This window comes from Zootoca vivipara, chromosome 11 (genome assembly GCF_965207765.1).
Source record: "Zootoca vivipara chromosome 11, rZooViv2.hap1.1, whole genome shotgun sequence".
Taxonomy (NCBI): domain Eukaryota; kingdom Metazoa; phylum Chordata; class Lepidosauria; order Squamata; family Lacertidae; genus Zootoca; species Zootoca vivipara.
The window spans coordinates 6,039,303-6,061,088 of NC_142594.1; the positions used below are offsets into that span (position 1 = coordinate 6,039,303).

General features: G+C 44.5%; 1 protein-coding gene across 4 annotated transcripts in view; it reads left to right on the forward strand.

The window, feature by feature from the left end:
• ELMO1 (engulfment and cell motility 1) overlaps positions 1-21,786 on the forward strand; it is a 305,776-nt gene that overhangs the window by 128,039 nt on the left and 155,951 nt on the right. For all 4 annotated transcript variants that reach the window (XM_088653940.1, XM_035129257.3, XM_035129258.3 and 1 more), the window contains 4 exons: positions 135-185; positions 2,011-2,133; positions 3,755-3,886; positions 19,621-19,725. In XM_088653940.1, coding sequence (XP_088510066.1) covers positions 135-185; positions 2,011-2,133; positions 3,755-3,886; positions 19,621-19,725 — 411 coding nt within the window. The remainder of the gene's footprint in view (positions 1-134; positions 186-2,010; positions 2,134-3,754; positions 3,887-19,620; positions 19,726-21,786) is intronic.

Here is a 21,786-nt window from a genome sequence, read left to right on the forward strand (position 1 = left end):
TCCTTGTTCTGACGAATAGATTATAGATTCCCCTAATAATCAATCAAGGCATTGTACAAATGTTGCCATAATGAGCTGTATACTTTTTTCAAACTTAATTGTTACTGCTTTTTTTTTCTTTTTTTCAAAATTAGGAAATGGCAAATATTTTAGCACAGAAACAACTTCGGGCAATCATCTTACAAGTGAGTGCTTTGTCTTCAGTTCATATTTCTGTGCTCATTTTTTTGATAAAGTAACAGTTGTTAAAGAAAATTCTGGGTTGAGAGACTATTCAACAGCCCAGCTTGGCGGGGTACAAGTCCCCCGGGGGTCCACGTGATCCGTAAAAGAAGGAAATTCCAGCCAAGTAATTTGGAGCAAAACAGCAGCCAGTAGACTTAGATCCTTTATTGTTGTGCAACAGATTCAAACAGCAGTAAGAACCCCGAGCGTAGGGTTGCCAGACTCAATAGAGGACAGGACTTCTGTGCCTTTAATTGCCCTGCTCTCCTTTGAGTCTGGAAACCTCAAAAGAGAGCAGGGCAATTAAAGACACAGAAGTCCTGTCCTCTATTGAGTCTGGCAACCCTACCCGAGCATGGGGCAACATTGGCTTTTTAAAACTTTCCCACCATATCCCAGAATACAGTTCGTACAGCATCATTTGCTACATCATTGACATGTCACAAATGGGACGGGGTAGACAGGGGTTACACTAGTTCAACCTTGGCAAACTTGTCCAGACAAGTCCTTGGTACAAGATTAGCATAAGCGGACATGTCAGGGTATAAGATTAGCATAGGCAAACACCTCTGAAGTCCCACCACCCAAAGTACAATAGAACAGGCATCCCCAAACTTCGGCCCTCCAGATGTTTTGGACTACAATTCCCATCTTCCCCGACTACTGGTCCTGTTAGCTAGGGATCATGGGAGTTGTAGGCCAAAACATCTGGAGGGCCGAAGTTTGGGGATGCGTGCAATAGAACTTCCTTTGCATGTCTGGACCCCTAGGCAAGTCTGGTGATGGGATTTGGCTTTCCTTGGCCAACAATCAGCTCTGCAATTGTCACCTCTGAGCCACTTCCTGGGGTAGGAGGTGTGCATACATGTCCTCACGCTTGGGGAGGTGGCAGGGAAAAGAGCTGTTTTCTCCAAGGGCAAAAGAGCTTGAAATGGAGGAAACTGGCAAAGGAGTTGATTTTATATTATTTATAAAGGTAGGTATCTTCCCTGGGCTGTCAAGTCGAAAGGATACATTCAGGCAATGGCGTAGGAAGCCGCTCGGGCTCTCGGAGGTTGCTACGTAGTGCGCATGTGCAGTGTCGCTACGCACGGCGCATGCGTCGCTACATACGACGTACGCGTTGCTATGTACGGCGCATGTGTCGCTACATTGCGAAGCTGCACATGCGCGCTATGTTGCAGGGTGTCGGCGGCACCGCTACTTGCGCTACCCCCAAAAGACGGAGCTAGGAGCGGGCTGCCCCCTCCGCTCCCCCCTTGCTACACCCCTGCATTCAGGCATAATATTTGTAACATTTAACAACTTTAAAGATGTGGCCCTGCCCCCTGTACTTTCCGTAACACGGTTAAAATGCTGAATCATGTTTCTCTACTCGCATATTTTAAAGGAACTGTGAATGTATTGATTGCATTGTTAGCAGGGGTTTGGGCTGGTGTGTGCCTATGCAGTTTGTGACTTCTTAAACTAAACTCATATTACTAATTGTGTGCTTTGACCAGCCAGGTGCTTGACAGACTTCTTTGTTTTTGCTGTCTCAGGCTGGCAGCAAAAAGAGGCCATTTACTGATCTTGTGGGCATCTACAAAAATAACTAGTGTGCTTCGTTTGGTTGGTGGCCCTGTCCTAGAGAATGGAGAGGGTGGAAGGGGATGAAGAGAAGAGCAAAACAATTAAGCTAAATATAATTATATCTCCAATGGTGAAGCTTATTTCTGGACTCCCTTGGCTGCTGTAACTTTACGTAAGCTTGCCTGGTGATTTTGCTCTTGCTCCTATTTTCAGTATGTTATCAGAGCTCAGAGGGCCATCAATAATGAAATGGCACATCAGCTTTACGTCCTTCAAGTGCTCACCTTTAACTTACTGGAAGACAGGATGATGACCAAAATGGACCCCCAAGATCAGGTAAGCAAAACAGTATTGTTGAACTGCTACATTTATTCTGTAGAGATAGGGAAACCACTTCAGTTAAATGGAAAAGCTTTGTCATGCGTGAATGATGAGCAGCGTGCATTATTTTAGAGGCCACAAAGGAAAAAATAACATGCAGTTCCTGTACAGTGGAACCTCTACTCACGACCACAATCCGTTCCAGAGACCTGCCCAGAAGTTGAAACAGATCGCTGGGAGAGGCGCCGTTGTGCGCAGACGCGGGCGGCGATTGCCCACATCTGCGCATGTGCAAACGGCGGCAAACCCGCTGGTTACTTCCGGGTTTGCCGTGGACGTTGGGCGAAATGGACGCGTAAGAAGAGGTTTGACTGCATACCTCTCAAGAAAGTTAGGCACCATTTATTGTGTTCTGAAGGCACCTAGTATAGTTCAGCTGCAGAAAAGGTAAAGGTAGAGGGACCCCTGACCATTAGGTCCAGTCGTGACCGACTCTGGGGTTGCGCGCTCATCTCGCATTATTGGCCGAGGGAGCCGGCGTATATTCCAGGTCATGTGGCCAGCATGACAAAGCCGCTTCTGGCAAACCAGAGCAGCACATGGAAATGCCGTTTACCTTCCCGCTGTAGCGGTTCCTATTTATGTACTTGCATTTTGACGTGATTTCGAACTGCTAGGTTGGCAGGAGCTGGGACCAAGCACCTACTATAGTTCAGCTGCAGAATCTTAAGGCAAATCTAAAGCAGGGCCTTGGTGGGAGACCATATAGGAATATAAAGCACAAGAGAGGAATCAGGATATGTAGAACTAAATTACAACAAAAAAAAATTAAGGCAGTTAGTAGCCCTACTTCTTAAATATGCACAAATATGCTTGGGGTAATATTTTTTAAAAAAGTTTGAAGGAGTCATTCCAATGACATTTTAAACTCCAGAGGACAGGCGAGAGAATTAGTAAATATGCCATGTCACACCATACTCATTTCTTCACAAAGGGTACAATTCTATGATCCCTTGAACCACTGGATCTTTTAGATCTCCCTCTGTGTGTGCGCGCGCGCACACACACACACACACAGAGAGGGGGGGGGAAGGGAGAGAGGGAGAGAGATCTGCCCTCATCACCTACCTGCAGCAGTTATGAGCTCCAACCTGGTTTGTTTTTCCAGCACTGCAACTCTGACATTGGAGAGGATACCTGGGGGTATACCAGCAGAGTCTGTGGATCCAGTTTAATATTTTTATCCAAGCCAAAGTTCTATGTTTAGCATAATTCAGTTACCTTTTTTTTACTGTTTAGTTATAGAATTATTGTAGTTCCTAATAACAAAAGTTATCCGAGTGGTTTACACTACAGCAACAACAAAGTATTTTTTTAAAATGATAAAACCAAAGCATAAAATCTAATACATAGTAAAACCAACAAGATTTAAAACAAGGTTTAAAACTAGTAGTTGGGGAAACAAGAGTACATTGTCCTACAATTTAAAATAGAAATTTTAAGGCCAGAAAACTTGGGAGAATGAAAATGTAGTGGTAAGGACATGTTCTGGCATTACTTTTAATATTCAAGGTTGACTGTATGGTTTTCCTTTTTTTAAAAAAAAATGGCAATGTGTTTTTTACAACCCCATCAGGCCCAAAGGGATATCATATTTGAACTCCGAAGAATTGCTTTCGATGCAGAGTCTGAACCGAACAACAGTGGCGGCAATGTTGAGAAACGCAAATCTATGTACACACGGGATTACAAAAAACTTGGGTTTATTGTGAGTATTCCCCCTTAATCTTAGTATCTGTCTAAAGGCTTTGTTCATTGTTACAGTGGTCTGGTTTGCATTAGAAGCGGTGCAACCCCCCTTCACCTCAAACTGATTCAGGGCCCGGTTCAGATCAGCCACGGCAACCTGGCCCTGGATCCGGATTGTTCAGTTCAGGCTTACATTGCAAAACTTACCTTCCAAGTCCCGGACTGCAGAATCCGGGACCGGCAACCGTGTGACACCGGAAGTTGTGTTGACGCAACTTTGCCCTTCTATGGGCACCAAAATGGCCGTCGCCGGCTTCAAAAGTAGCTTCTACGCATGACCGGAAGTGCGTTGACACAACTTCCGGTATTGCCCTGCCCATCTATGGGCACAAAATGGCCGCCACCGGAAGTCGCATCTACGTACTTCCAGTCATGCGTAGAAGCTACTTTAGAAGCCGACGACGGCCATTTTGGTGCCCATAGAAGGGTAAATCAGAAAGAAGAAGAAATGTCCGTCGGCAGGAGAAAATAACGGAGAACAACGGGAGACGAAGTGATACGGGGGACCACCGGGAAAAGGTAAGTAAAAACGGGGGGTTCCCAGGGAAAACGGGGTACTTGGCAGCTATGATTGCAAAATAGTGTCCAGGTATCTTGCTCTAACCCTGAGACATATATGGCTTTAACAATCAGAACCAGCACTTCGAACTGGTCCGGGAGTACTTGGGTGTCCATTGGAGTTGCGTTGCAGGTTCCCAGAGAGTAGGCGGCTGAATTGGGAGGAGTAAATGCAGAGAGAGGCACCAGCTAGGAAATTCGGTTAAGCTATGTCCTCTAGTTTTGAATCAGTTGGTTATGGCCATACCCAGAACATAATGAGTGTCTACAGTTATGAGCTGTCTTTAGTCCTTTGCTACCCAGTTCTAGCCAGCTATGTTAGGCTCAAGATACTGGATGTGGCCCATCCTGGGTTTTCCCCCAGCCGAGATCTTATTGCCCAGCACTCTGGGCACCTGTAGCGCAGGCGTATGGAACCTTCGACTTGCATGCCTAACGAGCCCTGACAAGAGGACCTTATTTGACCTGCAAGACCATTTCCCCCAAACCACGCCCAACTATCCTACCTCTGATGTAGTGTGTGAGACAGGAAAAGGTGTGACTGCTGTGACGATCCTCCCTTCTCTATTACTAACAGTGTGCTGAAGGAATTCAGTTATTGTTCAAACAACCCACTATTCCTTCTTTCTCCCAAATAAACTCCCTGTTTATATATGGGTTTGCTAGTACATAGAGTACAGTTCCAGCTTTCCAAATAACGTGGCTCTGTATCCTTAAAAACTCCAGGCAAATGTTTCAGGAACAATCTCGTGCCCTCAGTAAGGTTTCCCTCTCAACTCAGGTTCACCTCAGCAGCTGTTGCCTCAGCACTTTAGCCACTGCAAGGCACTCTTTCCCCTCCACTTGCCTCCTCTGTGCGTGACTTTGAGATGCAAACTATCTACCTGCTCCTCAGGCTTAGTTTTATCTCCCCTCTTCAGTCACCACCCTTTTGAGTTTAGATACGTTGCTGGAATAAGGAGGGACATCCAATTTGACACAACATAGATGAAAGCTTTATTTAACTGGAGAACATGTATATTTCTTTATGGTTTCATTTGTTTAAACTCTTAGTTCATCATCTTCTTTTCATATAACACAGACTTGTTAATACAGCTCCTGCATCCCTCTCTAACACTCTACTCCCCACAACTGCCGACTGCCATTTAGAATGCCCTCTAGCTCCGCCTCCCAGGGAAGACCTGCCTATAATGGGAGTGATAGATTAACCCATGATGAACTGGAATCATCATCAGGCACTATTCCGTCACAACTGCCATCACTTTGAAGTCCGTGGGCAAGTGATTTGTATGGAAACCACTCGCAGATGGACTTAAAAGTGATGTCTCTTGGGTGCAGGTCAGCTGATGAGTGCTTAGAGACATTGCCTTTGAAGTCTGTTTGCAAGTAGGTTTCAGTAAAAATTGCTGTTGTTGTTGTTTATTGAATTTATATACCGCCCTATACCCGGAGGTCTCAGGGCAGCTCACAGAATAAAAAACTATAAAATACATCCTGGTGATCAAAATATAAACAACCCAATAACTCCCCACGGCCAAAATGCATTTTTAAAAGGGCATAGGATTCCCACAACATTTAAAATAAGACAAGTAACGAACCTGGACAAGAGTCACTTGTTGGAGAGACTAACCACTTTGAAATAGACTTCATAGGCAAGCTCCTTTCAAATTATCCGTTCATGTCATAATGATATCAGGTAATGAGCTGGTGGGCAACCTCACCTACTTGTCTGGAATGAGCTCTCCATCCCTACTGTAGCAGTAAGATGGCCAACTCGCTCCACCAGAAATACCCTAGATTGCTAAAGGGCTGCATTTCATTTAGGTTTGCAACGATGAGGGCTGTCTTTCAGATTTGAAAACCGCCTTCCACTTGCAGTAAAAATGCTTAGGAGGCTCTTTGCGTGCTCCAGTGTCAAAATTAATAAAACACCCACAGAGTCAAAATGTTGTCTATTTTCATTGAAAGAACGTTACTCGCTTTTAATGCACTGGAATGTAGCCGTTCTGCTTCTTTTACAATGAACATTTAGCCGTCGCTGTTCAACTGTATCTACAGTAATAGGAAGCCTCATGAAAAAGATTCAAAGTGATTTGTAAGGAAGCCAGACTATTTGTATGGAGCAGATTAGTTGCAGTTAATTAAGCAGTAAATTGGGGACAGGCTTTAAAGAGGAGAATTTCAGCAAGATATGTGGGGCAGTCACTGTGCCTGGCAGGAGTCTTTAATCAGGAGCTGTATTCTGTATCCCCTGTCTAAAATCATTAATTTAAACAAGGTTTCTACGGCCCCTCAGGCCCTCTATTTTGGACATCTGGTGTGACTAATAACAGGTGTTCGTTGAAAAAATGTTGAGATTTCCTGGCCAGAACAGTAGAAATAAACTAGTGGTTTATGAATATGGGGAAATCAGCTCTTCATTATTGATCAGTTAATAGTCTACAAAGGTGGAGTCTCCTTCTTTGGAGGTTTTTAAGCAGAGGCTTGACAGCCATCTGTCAGGAATGCTTTGATGGTGTTTCCTGCTTGGCAGGGGGTTGGACTGGATGGCTCTTGTGGTCTCTTCCAATTCTATGATTATGACCTTTGATAATTTGAATATCAAATTATGAGCATAGGAATGTGAGGGTTTAAAAAGTCAAAACAAAGCAGTAATTCAGTACCAGTGGATTTGCCGAGGGCTGCACCTTGCTGCTTCATATTGCCGATTTGGCTAGTAAGAAGGAGGAACATTTGACTTGCTCTCCCATTTCTGCCAGCCGGCTGACGTGTGACGATGGGGTGCAGCTTCGGAGTACAGTAGGTGCATTATAGAGCTAAGCCATTAGTTGGAAATTGGCCCCTCCTGCATTTGGGCTCTTCACCAGAGGGGGTATTTTAGACCCTTCCCCTAAGATGAGATGTGCATATCTTATTACAGAGAAGATTTGAATGTTCCTGTTTCGACATTGTAAATACATGTAGCCAGCTGAAAGCAGGTATTACATCACAGTATAGGTAGCTGCTGCTGGGTTTTCATTTTTGTTTTAATTGCCTGACACCATGTTTCATCTATATATATATATATATATGAAAATGTAAAAATCATGAAAGTGTGGGCTCGACTTTTCTCCGTAACCACTTGACCGATCGTCCTGAAATTTTGACACAACGATCCAGGCCACTCCCCGAGCGTTGTTAGAAAAAAAATGCCTCAAATCTCACACCTCCGCAGGTACAAACCTCTTTTTCAACAAAGTAAAACAGCGCCCTCAAGTGGATTTCCTCCCACAGTACACCCCCTCCCTTCCTGTGAAATTTACACCACACCCACAAACCCCGTCTCCACCACGAGATCCACCACTCACATACATACATCCGGCAGAGGTGTTGAAGACCAAACCAACTGAAAACAGGCCTTTTGCAGCAACAAGGCCCAACATTTCTAAGTGGAGGTAGGGGCCTGCCGGTGGTGGATGGGGGGGCCAGATAGGGGGCAGGGATACGTAATGGGTCAGAACAGGGTGGGGGGAGACACAGGGATGAAACCTGCCCTCTCCGCAGTATCTCACCTCCACTCAGGGGGACTCTGAGGCTCAGGGGGATCTGAAGGGGGGCTATTACCCTCCATTTCACAGACTAACGCACAGCAATGCGTGCAGGGCCAGCTAGTAGAATAATAAAAATCTTAGAATCCTAGAGTTGGAAGAGACTCCAGAATAATCTAGTCCGACCCCCTGCAATGCAGGAATCTCAGCTAAAGCATCCATGACAGATGGCCACCCAACCTCTGCGTTTTCTTGAATGGCTTAGTACAGTAGTCTTTATTTTTCAGTATTGAATTCATACTGAAACATGTAATTTCAGTGCTTGAAAATACATACAGTACACCCTCACTTATGATCCTAAGGACATGAGATCGTGGAGTTTAAAAGAAAACAGTAGGAAGAATGGTGCATGTTCTTTTGGTAACTCAGTGGTGTGTTTAAGTTTATGAGTTTCAAAATGGTGTTGAATAAATTCAGGAGGATCTGATTATCCGGACACCTGGAAATGCATGGCTCTCTCACTGCCTGTGTTTAGGAAGGCAGTTCGGACTTTTCTCTTTACTCAGGCTTTGGAGGCCTCCCAGGAATGCTGTGCTTGTAGAGAGTAGGATATATATAAGGAATAAAAAGAGCAGAGATGGTGTAAGATTTTTGTAGAATTTATTGTAGTACAGATCCCTTGCTCAGTGCATTTAAAACATGAAACTTATGTCAGAATGCTGAGCTTGACTGCACGATCTTTTCTGAGCTGGCTGGTTTCCTATGGTAAACTTCAAAGCAAATTAGAATAAATTTTAGCTAGTCTCCATGGTGACAAAACTCAAATGTAGCAGGGTACAGAACTATTTGGAGAACTGCCCACTCTGTGACCATATATAATTGCCTTCACCTCCAGCTGGCATGAGTTGAAGGGAGTTGTAAGTCCAAAAATTCTTGAGAGCGCCGGGTTGGGGAAGGCTGACCTATGACCTGCTCTGAATTCCTTAGAGGAAGAGCAGGGTATAAAGGAAATAAATAAAAGGGGGGAAGTTTTCAGTGGCAAGTGGGGAAGTCTGAAAACAGGACACAGCACCTATGCTCAGGGTTTTTGACATTTCATATGACATCATAATCCTTGGTTTGCAGGGGCCGGGGAGGAGATTTCCAGCAGTAGCCAGTAAAATATCTCTCTGCAGCCCTCTGATCTGCTCCGGGATGCCTTGCTATTCCTCTTGTGCCAGATCACTACCATGGTGATCTGGCACAGGAAGAGCAATGTACGGTAGCCAGAAGAACATCAAATGGCTGCAAAGATGGGGAGGCTTATTGGTGGCGGCTAGTAAAAATTCTTTTAAAGTTTTTTTTAAACAAACAAACTACCCCATCTGTAAGGCCAACTCCCTCACCAAGAATCTTAAAATTTCACCCACCCCGTCCCAATTCCGGGCAACATTTCCTCCCTCCCCTCCAGAAATTGCCGGATTAATTTAGCCAAAACATTTTGACTGACTTGCGTGAAAAGTAAGCATTTGGTTTATTCTTAGTATGTGCCTCTAGAGGTCACCATCTCCCCAGCAGAGCTTAAGGGGGTCTGCATGCTCAAATAGCCGCTCCTGCGTAGAATGTCACAGAGTCTCATGGTGGCAGTTGTCTGATGTGGAAAATACCTTTATATAAAATGAAATGTAATGACGGTCTTCCTGTGTTCTGCATAGGAAGCGAAAAACAGCATAGTGGAATTCCGGACGCTTCTTAGTCTCTGTTGCCTGATTCTTTTTTCTCCCTTGTTAAGCATTTTAGTTAAAAGTACTAAATCAATCTCTTGCCACCAGCATCTTCCATCAAGGTGCCTTTTCCACCTGACAAATGCATTTGCTGTGTGTTCTCCGCTGAATTGCGATCCCTGAGGGACGGTCCGTATTGGCATCGCATTTGATAAACTGAGCTTGGCTAGAGAAACATACCTGGTGAGAGGGGGAGCAAGGAGATAAGCAACTTATCTGCAGGGTCATATTGGGAAACGGGTCCTCCTGGATCCGTTTTTTTCTCACTGGAAACTCCGGTAGCCTCAGTGCGTAGGGTACCAAGCACCGGCTGCAACGGATGTGCTAGTGATGGCCTTTCTTGGGCGGGGATAGCTTGGCCCCAGTGATTCCCGCATTGGTCATCACAAGAGGTGATAGTTGCCTTGCACAATATTTAAATCTTTTCATCTTATTTAAGCCTTACTATACCTTGCCCTCCTCCACATTTTACAATTGCAGCAACCTTTCTGCACCTTGATCATGCTGAGAGAGTGTCACCAGCCCCAATAGCACTCAGTGAGTTTCGCTCCTGAGAAATTTAAGTCTGGGTCTTTGTGGTCTCACTCCATCAATCTAACCTTTGCACCATATTATCAATTTAATCTCCCAGATATATGTTGGCGGTAATGAGCTTAATGCTCTGCTCTTCAAGAAGTGACATTTAAAGGCCTAAGAATTATGTGAAACGTTGCCAGGCCATTGCACTTAAGCATTAATAGAAGGGCAGCTGACACATGAATGATGGAGACAGAACGGCCACCTTCATTGTCGACAGGTGTAGCAGAGTTGTGTGTTTTCTGGGCTGGGACACGAACTACTGCCCAAGTTCTTTCCCAAGAAATGGTGAGACCTGCCTAAACTAAGCAAATTGGTGTGTGAGAGAGGCAAGGAGTTTTTTTGTTTACCCCGCATCCATCAATGGAATCAGCCACCTCTTCGACTTCAGAGATTTCCAGAGATATTGCACACATGCAAATCTCCATACAGTAGTCTTAATGGCTAGAAGCTTGCTTATATTTTTATATTCTGCGCCCAACAGTAAATTCCTGAAAAATTGCAGGATACACACAGGCCAAAGTTTAGTGATAAGCACCTTTTTGAAACATTTAAAAAAGAGGTTTGTTTTGAGGGGTGTAGTCTACTCTCTGAGGTTTCTTATCTCTTCCGAAAGTTATCAGGGAATTATTTCTATGGAGCCACTTTTACCAGTCTGCTGTTTGCCATTCTGAATCTGTCTTGCGGGTAATGACGGCCCTTCAATATGATTTACTGGTACTGCATCAAGTTTTGCAGAGTTCATTTTTGAGCCCCGTCATCATGGGAAGAGTGGTTTGCCACTCAAACAGCCCTGTTGGCCGTATCCAGTAATCACATTCAGCAGCTTATGTCTAAACCACTGCTCTCTGCCTCTTCCGAGCAGCATTGTGGAGCCTGCCAAATTTGCTTGGCAGACGACACTGAACAAATAACAGTGTGCGACGCAAATTGTTAAAATAAACAAACCCCCCTTTTAGCTCGCCAGTTATTTCCTTGCTAGATTTCAACCTGGCAAAGGGGAATGGATTGCTTCATTTTACAGCCTCCCTGTAATTTCCCTTTGGCTGGGAAGATACGCTCCGTCCCTCTATGAACTGATGGCATTGGATTTGGAGATGCTGTCGACCTGTGGCAGCATCAGAGTCTTGATTGCATTTGGAACAATAACTCAGAGCAGTAGTTCTTCTTTTTACGGGGCGGTGAAGAGCTGGATCTGATTAGTCTATTTTTAAAACTAGATTTTTTTGAGCATGGTCCAGCTAGAGTTAAAGAACTATTAAAGAGCAGTTTGATATAAGTCTGCTCAAGTCAGCCCCACTGAATTCGGTGCGAGTGACTTCAAGGTATGTGTGTATAGCATTGTAGCCTAAATCTCCAATGACTCCAATGTTTCTTCGCCCTACTGTCAAGTGATTTGATTCGATTTCATTTAATAGTCTTTTGTGAGCTAGTCGGGTAGGTTCAAGCCACTGAGATGGATGGGACATTGTAGTGTTGAGCCACTGGAAATGTGCAATGCAGTTATTTTTAATATGTTGTGCAGCATGTAGTCATGCAGATCTTGCCATTCTCCTATTTCTTATCTTCTCTCTCTCTCTCTCTCTCTCTCTCTCTCTCTCTCTCTCTCTCTCTCTCTCTCTCACACACACACACACACACACACACACACACACTTTGGTGGAGGAACGTTTTGTCCCTTTGTGTAGGGGGATAGATCTGTGTGACAAGCACCGAACACAAAGCGTTTGCACACAGAGTGAGTTTCCAGAAGTGCTTAGGGCAAACTCATGGAGAGAGAAGGTGTTGTGAACTTTGAGTCTTTGCTACTGAAACCTAACCCTTGCAGGTTAACACAAGGAGCTGAAAAATGGGACCTTATTGTACCAACAGCGGTGCTGCTCTACCCTTGGGACATAGTTTCTGTCCGTGCATAGCATTTAAACTTGGTTGCTTGGTGTCAGAAAATCTTAACAGCTGCTGCCTGTGTCTCCTAGGCAGCTGGTAACATTCAAATGGCTGATTTGTTTTGAGAGGCTGACTTCTCTCTCTGGATTTTTGCTTGACCGTGACACAGTTTGGCTTCTATGTACAAAGCAATGCACCATGGGCTCGCTTCGACAGAGACATTTTCAGAAATGCCCCCTAAACGCTAGACTTCAACTCTTCTGCATAGATCAGGAGATCTACTAGTCATTTTGGGATATCTGGTTTCTCGATCAGGAATAGCTACCATGGATTTCTGCCAGTTACTCTGCCTTTGGAAGCCAGGCCTATTCAGCTGCGACAACTTGAGATATAGGAAAACATACCTTGTGTTTCTTTCAAGACATCAGGGCGCTGTCCATGAGTTTGGTCACGTCAAGCTTCTGGTGTCTTCTAGGGAGTACACTTGTGGGTTGGAATCCCTGTGTGGCAAAGATACAGTTCTCTGCTAACCAAAGTAGGACCCCAGTTTCCTCTGTTCACCTGTCTTGGATCCCCAGAAATAGGTAAAGGTAAAGGGACCCCTGACCATTAGCCAGTCATGAACAACTCTGGGGTTGCAGCGCTCATCTCACTTTACTGGCCAAGGGAGCTGGCATACAGCTTCCGGGTCATGTGGCCAGCATGACTAAGCCGTTTCTGGCAAACCAGAGCAGCGCATGGAAATGCTGTTTACCTTCCCGCCAGAGTGGTCCCTATTTATCTACTTGCACTTTGAAGTGCTTTCAAACTGCTAGGTTGGCAGGAGCTGGGATCAAGCAACGGGAGCTCACCCCGTTGCGGGGATTCGAACCGCCAGCCTTCTGATCGGCAAGCCCTAGGCTCAGTGGTTTAACCCACAGCACCTGCCAAAGCAGCGTAGCCCAGGCTGTTTGGCCCTGCTTACTTATGTGTACATAAGCCAGGTGTGAAAGGCACTAGATGCTGAAAAATTCAAAGGAGAGAAGAACACAAACCAGGGGTGGCGAGCCTGTGGCTATTCAGGTGCTATTTGAACTGGATTGGTTAATGGTTAGGGATGTTGTAGCTGGAGCACCACATTTTTTTTATATTCTGTTGGAAGCTGCCCAGAGTGACTGGGGCAACTCAGTGAGATGAGTGGGGTATAAGCATTATATTATTATTATTATTATTATTATTATTATTACCAAACCTGACATAAATTATCCTCCATCTCTTCATGCCTTGCAGTGATGCATTGCCTAAGGAAGGTCCATATTCTTCCTTCATCCTTACTGCTAGGTTGGCAAGAGCTGGGACCGAGCAACGGGAGCTCACCCTGTTGCGGGGATTCGAACCACCGACCTTCCGATCGGCAAGCCCTAGGCACTGTGGTTTAACCCACAGCGCCACCCACGTCCCGCTGTACATGATTCTTACTCTGATATTTTCCCTGGCTCCTTTTGAATGAAGTACAGTACCTAGCACATGATTGGCACACAACAGTGTTTCATAGTAGCTGTACATAGTTGGAAAACAGTCTGAGTATTGCACTATTGTGAGTTGCCAATGAGAAACAGCAACTTCTTTGGTGCCTTTCCAAAGCAGATGGTAATGATATAAAGTAGCTTAGGAGAGGAAATGAAGGCTGCTTTCTCTAGCTGTGACTACAAGAGAATATTAGGTAGGTGGAATGTAATTTCCCAAACTGGAATCTGTCCAGGGAAGCTCTAATCTGCCAAAAACATGCCATGAGCTGCTTAATGGCCACAAGTAATCACAGTTTTGGATTTACATTTCATCAAAGTGATGGCATCTTAGGCAGCACAGTGTTCACTTAAGCTTGTCTAAAGTTCACAGAGGTTTTTTAATCTTCATGTAGCTCCAGTTGCTATGCGTTTTTCACATACAGAAAGATGGCAGTGAATATAGTTGACTATGAAATGCGTAAATAGATTTTGGCTTCTTTAGACATAGAAATCAAGATCCGCAGTTGTGTGCCCATCTACTAGACTCCCATTGATTTCAGAGGGAATTAATTAACATAACTAGGTGCAGGATTTCAACACAACTATTTATTCATCTCAATATTTATAGGCTGCCTTTCAGAGATTAACCTTCCAAAGATGGCTCATTATATCATATAAAATCCATCAAACCAATTAAAACTAGAAATCTCAGTTGTTTTCTAGATGGTAAATATATCACACCATCAATAGTTAAGCTAAAGAAGCAAAGAAACAATAAAAAAATAAGTATATTAAAAAAGCTGCCAGCAAAGCATAAAACAGCAGCACTTAAATATAAGACAGCTAGAATTTCAGTTAAAATTCTGACAAAATGACTGACAAAATTCCATGGAGCTCTTTTAACTGTTCCCCACGTTGCCTGACTGACCTCAGCTAGAAGTTGGGTATTTAGTATTTTCAGTCCCAAGCTGTGGAACACACTCCCAGCTGAGATTAAACAGGTATCTTCACTTCAGGGCAGTTCTTGAAGTCAAGAACCCGTTTATGCTGACAGGCAGCTGTTTAATTTTTGTCTTGATTCTCTGCTTACCTTAATGATTATCTTATTTTTATTCTTGTTCTATGTTTTAACATTGTAAACCGCTCGCCCTGATATTGCATGATACAGTCGTATATAAATAACTTCTATTCGCCTATACATAAAAATGTAAGGTTGCCATCATGCTGCCTGGATTGGAAGATTTATAGTGCTGCATCACAATCCTGGATTTGCATGAAGTCAGGGCAGGAGGAGCAAAAGAGAAGACAGCTTGCACAACAACAGGGACCTTGGCATGGGAGAGAGAAGGGAGAGACACTGAGCTGGGGGGGGAATGGTGATTTAAAACAATGGGAGAGGTTTAAGTAAAGTAGGTATGGATGACTAAAGGTAAAGCAGGCACCCCCAAACTGCAGCCCTCCAGATGTTTTGGTCTACAACTCCCATGATCCCCAGCTAACAGGACCAGTGGTTGGGGAAGATGGGAATTTTAGTCTAAAACATCTGGGGGGCCGAGGTTTGGGGATGCCTGAGGTAAAGGGACCCCTGACCCTTTCAGGGTGACCGACTCTGGGGTTGCGGTGCTCATCTCACGTTACTAGGGAGCCGGCGTACAGCTTCCGGGTCATGTGGCCAGCATGACAAAGCCGCTTCTGGCGAACGAGAGCAGCACATGGAAACGCCGTTTATCTTCCCACCGGAGCGGTACCTATTTATCTACTTGCACTTTGACGTGCTTTCGAACTGCTAGGTTGGCAGGAGTTGGGACCGAGCAACGGGAGCTTACCCCGTCGGGGGGATTCGAAGCGCCAACCTTCTGATTGGCAAGCCCTAGACTCAGTGGTTTAACCCACAGCGCCACCGCGCGTAAAACATGGTCATTTTAGTCAATGACAGTGTGAATAAAGCAGAGGTGGAGGGACATTGAGGAGGAAGTAGCAGTTTCAAACAGCAGCGGATGTTTGGGTATTTGATTTGAGCACTCTGATGCTTTGCCTCTCTCGCATGAGGCAGCTAGGTCAACGTGTCTATGTTCAGACATCGTTGTATAGGACATTTCTCGGCTCCCACCAAATATACCTAACTGCTGCTAGCCAAGGGAGCTGGGAATTTCATTATGTTCTGATGTTAGGACACAGGTTAATTGCTCCGTCTAGACAGTTACACCCAGGTGCTGCTGGCTGTAGCTGCTGCACATTTCAGGTAAGATGTAATTCTGCCCTTTGATTTACCAACCTACTGTCAGCTTGAGTCCAAATATTATAGTTCAGTAGGTATTCTAATGGACTTGATAATTTCTGGTTATTAGTCATCTCTCTCTATTTTTATGTAGCCCTCTTCGCGGTTTTTACAACTAAGTTCCATTAAATGAAATAACTGCATTTGTTTATTGCTCATCTTTCTTTGCCCCACCTATGCTTTCCCCTTACGTTGAATAAGCTTCCTACTTCTTAGTTCTCAGAATAGTTTTGAATTGTGAAGGGGAGCTCTTGGTTATCTACCCAAATGTGATTTGCCTACTGATAATCAGGCCCGGCTCCAGGGGTAGTATCGGTGGCGCAGGGCGCCAGGCCGGCAGGTGGCCGTGAGACGGCCCTGCTGATAATTTCACTCCAAAGGTCTGGGGGTCTAGAAATTGGTAGGCTGGAGGTACTGCACATTAGTATGCGGCTTCTGGAAGCCCACCTCATCTGGAGAAAGTCCCATAGTTCCCTCCCTCTGACGGACGCAAAACACACATGGCGTAATGAGCATGGAAAGATTCATAGGTGTTAAAAGCCATATTATGTCTTGAGGGTCAGCTGTCCTTGCGTAAGAACAGGAAACCAACTGATGCTTGTTCCATCTGTGAAGCACTTCATTTTTATATTTTAGTATACTAACTTAACAAGATTTGTACTCTGATCCCAATGCACACTGTTGACAGATTTAAATATAGCTGTCATTCACTTCCTGACAAGAGATTTCATAGCACTGAATTAAATTAGCATCTTACTGCTCTATTAGCCTTGGAACTTGGACAGGTGCTCTTTAAAACGCCCTTTAAAAAATTTCCCCAGTAGGAATAAAGTGGACCAGACTTGCCAGGGAATGAATAGGTAGCATAAGAAAGCTCTGCCATTGTTACAGAGTCACTTCACTCCTTACAAAGGTTTTTCTTGGACACTCTCTCCCATCTGGGTCTTATGCAATGCAATAAAAAAAAAGCTAAGGAAATCTCTGCACATTGGAATGCAAAAGCGGAGACAAAGAAGCCCCAAACCAGCCCTTGACAGGAGCGTGCGTCAGGAAAGATAAGAGGTTCAGATGGATCAGTACCCCGGGGTTTCAACTCTAGTAGCAGTAACCGACTGTGCTATTTATAACAGCCATTGAAAGCTGCTGCTTGGAATGATGCAACATTTTAACACACAAACTAGGAAACCATATAATGATTGTGTGAGTGTGCCTTTTCATTTTTGTCGAGGTCCTCTTGGATTAATATTTCAAATTTTAGCCCATTTCGCCAAAACCATCCTGTCAGGGGATTGTTGTGGCTACTCTCGAGTAAAGACGCGCCACTCTGCTCTGTCTTTAAGAGCTTTATTGTGCATACTATTGACAGTGCAGAGACATCAGAAAACATGACTGCCTAGTCTGATTGAGGACCCGGCAATGGCGCTTGTCTGCTCTTGCGCCAGCATAATAGTCTGGGGACCCCAAAACGCCGTCCCCTTGCCCTACGTCTGGGGGCATGACCCAACAAGGGGCTGCGTTCCTTCTCCTGTCCTTTGGCTGGAATGTTGCTGAGGCTCCGACACCTCGCTGTGCTGTCCTTCCTCCTCTTGCCAGCTGGGTCGGTGCCAAGGCTCTGATACGTCTTGGAGCCCCCTCTCCATTCCGCTCCGTTCCTCATTCCCTCCTCCTGACCCGCTGCTTGCGCTGTCGCTGGGCGAAGTGCTGGTCAGGATGACTGGGGGAGGGTCCCTGTAGGGGGTCCCCCTGACACATCCACTTTCCAATCTCAATTGTGCGAAGTGCCTACCATGCAGGAAGTGTGTTCTGATGCTATAGATTCATATAGCCAGTGGGATTTCAGAGGATCTGGGAGAACTATTTGGGCTTAGGTTGGAGGAAGATCACAGCAATGTTCAAAAGCCCATTTCTGGATACTGTATAGAAGAATAAGCAAGTGCAAGATCAACTGTGTGCACTAAGCATTTGTTGTAGTTGCATGCAGTGCTATTTTTCTAGAAAAAGATGTCACCATGAACACCTCCCTCATTCTCTTAGAATGGCAATGGCACCCACCTGAGAGGTGCTGGAACTGAGTTCTGTTGAGTTCCTGTTAGGGAAAAAAAACCCGGTTGCATGTTACACATCACACACAACAAACCCATTAAGAGCAACTTCATGGGAGTAACCTTGCCCTTTAAAAGTGGAGAGTTTGAGCCTTTAGCATGCATGCACGACGACTAGGACCACCTTATTGTTTATAATCATATTGTCTCAGTGTGTGGGACACAGATAGAAGGGCTCATGATAAAGAAGCATGTGTTGTCTGAAGTGTGTGTGTGTGGGGGGGGATCTGCTCTTTGCCATCCTGAAATGGCATCATTAAGTTCCTCATGCCACCTGGAAAACCCAACTTCTCAAATTTGCAAGAAGCTTTGTGCTCGTCCCCCAAAGTACATGGTCTTCTTTGAGCATTGAAGTTGAATCCTTGAAAAAACTTTGAGTGGGTTGTTTGCATGTTCAGCTTGATGCTTGAAGGGCGCAGCGCCGGCCCACTTTGTCCTGCTACTCCCTAGGACAAAATAGTACTCCAGTGGGGGAAGAGAGAGTGTGGAAGGCCCTCCTGGCTGGTAGAAAGTGATGTTCTGAGTGTGCCCTCTCCCAGAGGGGTGTAGAGCTTTATTATAAGACCTGTTGCCTCCAAGCATCTTGTCCCATAGGCCTCCCCGGCCACCATACCTGCCAAGTTGCTGTTAGAGAAATAAGGGACCGGACTGGAAATAGCAGACCGGAAGTAGCGCTGCCGCCATTTTGGAACTGGGCGGAGCATGCTCAGAAGTGACTTTTGATGCTGCTTTGCCCAGTTCCAAAATGGCCGCCGCACCAGAAGTCGCACTGCAGCCATTTTGGAACTGGGCAGAGCAGCATCAAAAGTCGCTTCTGAGCATGCTCCGCCCAGTTCCAAAATGGCCGCTGCACCAGAATAAACCGGGGAAAAACAAAAAAAAAAGTTTTTTTCAGCTAGGAACAGCTGGGAAAATGGGGATTTCCCGGGAAAAACGGGAGACTTGGCAGCTGTGCCGACTACTGCTGGATCCTTCCTCTCTGCTATCCATTCTCCCTTCCCCAAAGTGAGTCTTTTTCATCCTTGGGGGAAAGAGAGCAGGTAGCAGGCATAGCAGCAGCAGGTGGGTGAGCACAGCTGAGGCAAGTGGCCTGCTGATGTTGGGCTGTAGTGTACATGCCTTGATTTTGCTCATAGCCATTCAGGCAGGGGTACTTGCGCTTCTGAACACCCGTGTCTCGAATGCTTGCCCTGTCCCGTATTAGGCTGACGGACCTGGGGAGGACATTTTGCAGATTGTGTACCACCACAGAAAAGACCTGATTCCTGATTCCCACCCAGGCAACCTCTGCACAGGTGGAGGAATCTAGAGAAGGGCCTCTCCAGGTGATCTCAAAGCATCGTCAAGATAATATTGGAGAAGGCAGTCTTTCAGAGAGGAGAATGTTGGGAGCTCCAGGGAAGTTTTTTGTATTTTGTATTTCTTGCTTGTGTGTTTTGTTTGACCCGCAAGGCAGTTAGTCCAATTATTCCTGTGATTGCATATCTAATGCTAACACTTACTGCCTTTTCACAGAATCATGTGAACCCAGCAATGGATTTTACGCAGACTCCTCCAGGAATGCTAGCTCTCGACAACATGCTGTACTTTGCCAAACATCAACAGGATGCTTATATCCGGGTAAGAGCTCGCTTTTGTTGCAGGCAAACATTAAGGGTATTTTTATCTTTCTTTCTTTTTTTTGTCCACCGTTCTAGGAAAGCAGATGGGCTCATGGCATTGCAAATAGCAATTAATTGCTCAAAGGCAATGCCAAGAGGCCAAAGCAAACCATGATTTTTCTGTGTAAGCTCTGACAAATGCTGAGCAGTGACCCCCAAATTTATTTTCAAACTGATATAAATGCCACCCTTTGATAGATGACTTGAAGACCTAAAAACCTCTTTTGCATGTTTTGACTCCCAAGAGGAAGGAATCTGTTATGATTGATTTCACTTAGACATGTGGGATAAAGGAGGGCTGATTCATTCTCCTACTTTACTTCTCTCATTTCCTACCCACTTCTTGCCCACACAACTTATTTGAAAGGTAGCAGTGAATTATATTTTGTTTCTTTTGCATTTTCTTTCTGACATTTTAGAAGTGTGTGCCTGAGTAAGTTTCATAAACTTTCCTAACCTACATGAAAGCAGAGGAGTGGAGAAGTTCTGAATGGCAGAGTACATACAATATTCCAAAATCTTGGCTGTCTTAAGTCACTGGAAATTGAGAAATAGCCTTAGGCATTAGAAAAACTTTTTTAAAAAATATAAGTATATACGTATAAAAATTACAAGTATAAAATGTTGTGGTTAAAAAACGAACTTGAAGTTACATCAGTTAATCTAAAACTTTTATTCAAATAGGCATAAAACCAAAGCCTCAGAGTTTTGTAAAGGGCACTTTGACATCTAATACAGAGAGCGGAAGAGACTCCTTAATAAAATGTCACCAGGTTAAAAGACATTCGGGGACAGTGGCTTTTCAGATTTGGTCTTTCAAAGACTTCTCCCCCTCCCCCAATTTCCCATGGCCATTAAAGTAGACAATGGTTGAATGGAGCATAGTGAAGATTGAATCCATCATAAAATAAGGTCTGGACAGTGCAATCATATGTATGTCTACTCAGAAATCAGTTCCATTGAATTCAATGAGACTTACTTCCTGGTAAGTATATATAGGAGTTTATACATTAGAAAGTCATTTTAAAGAGAGCTACAACAATGAGTGTGTTCGTTACAGGTACAGGTGTTGGTCTGAGTCAAAGCAAAATAAAAAGATTCCTTCAGTAGCACCTTAAAGACCAACTAAGTTTTTATTTTGGTATGAGCTTTCGTGTGCATGCACACTTCTTCGGATACACTGGAAACAGAAGTGTCAGACCCTTATATATATACAGAGGGTGGTGGGGGTGGGTGGGAATGGGTGATGGGCTGATGGGAGTGGTAAACCTGTTGATGGCTGTTAACGACTGCTGATGACTGCAATTTGTCCTGCGGGGGGAAAGCAAGGGCTGAGGCGCTAAAGAAAGCTTGATCATGCATACTGAGATAAGAATCCTATGTCTTTGTTCATCCCAGGTGGCTCCATGGTTTTAAGCTTGGTAATGAGTTCCAATTCAGAAACTTCTCTTTCCAGTCTGTTCCTGAAATTTTTCTGTAATAAAACAGCTGCTTTGAGATCTTGTATAGAATGTCCTGGGAGATTGAAGTGTTCTCCTACTGGTTTCTCTGTCTTGTGGTTCCTGATGTCAGATTTATGTCCATTTATCCTTTGGCGTAGGGTTTGGCCTGTTTGTCCAATATAGAGAGCTGTGTGCGTGTGTGTGTGTGTAATAAATCCCCCCCCCAAGAACCACCGTCTCCTCTGTTGTTCTTTAAAATGAATGTACTCAAGAACAGTTAATTATATATTGAGCAGCTCATAAAGGCTGTTTCAATTGTTCCGTCCTTTACTGGACTAATGGGTTTTTCTTCGCATTGCCTTACGATTTTCTAATTCTATGAAAAGAGCATAATTACTAGCCACATGTTGTAGGCACTTCTTCCATTAGCTCACGTAAAACTGCTATTTATTTTTTGAATTCTTTGTCCAGTTTATAGCCACCGTTACATATGGATTTTTATCACCCATTAGCTTTGCCTTCTTGGAGGTTGTTATTGCTGAAATCGTTCCAGGTATTTACAGTGACAGATAATTGAC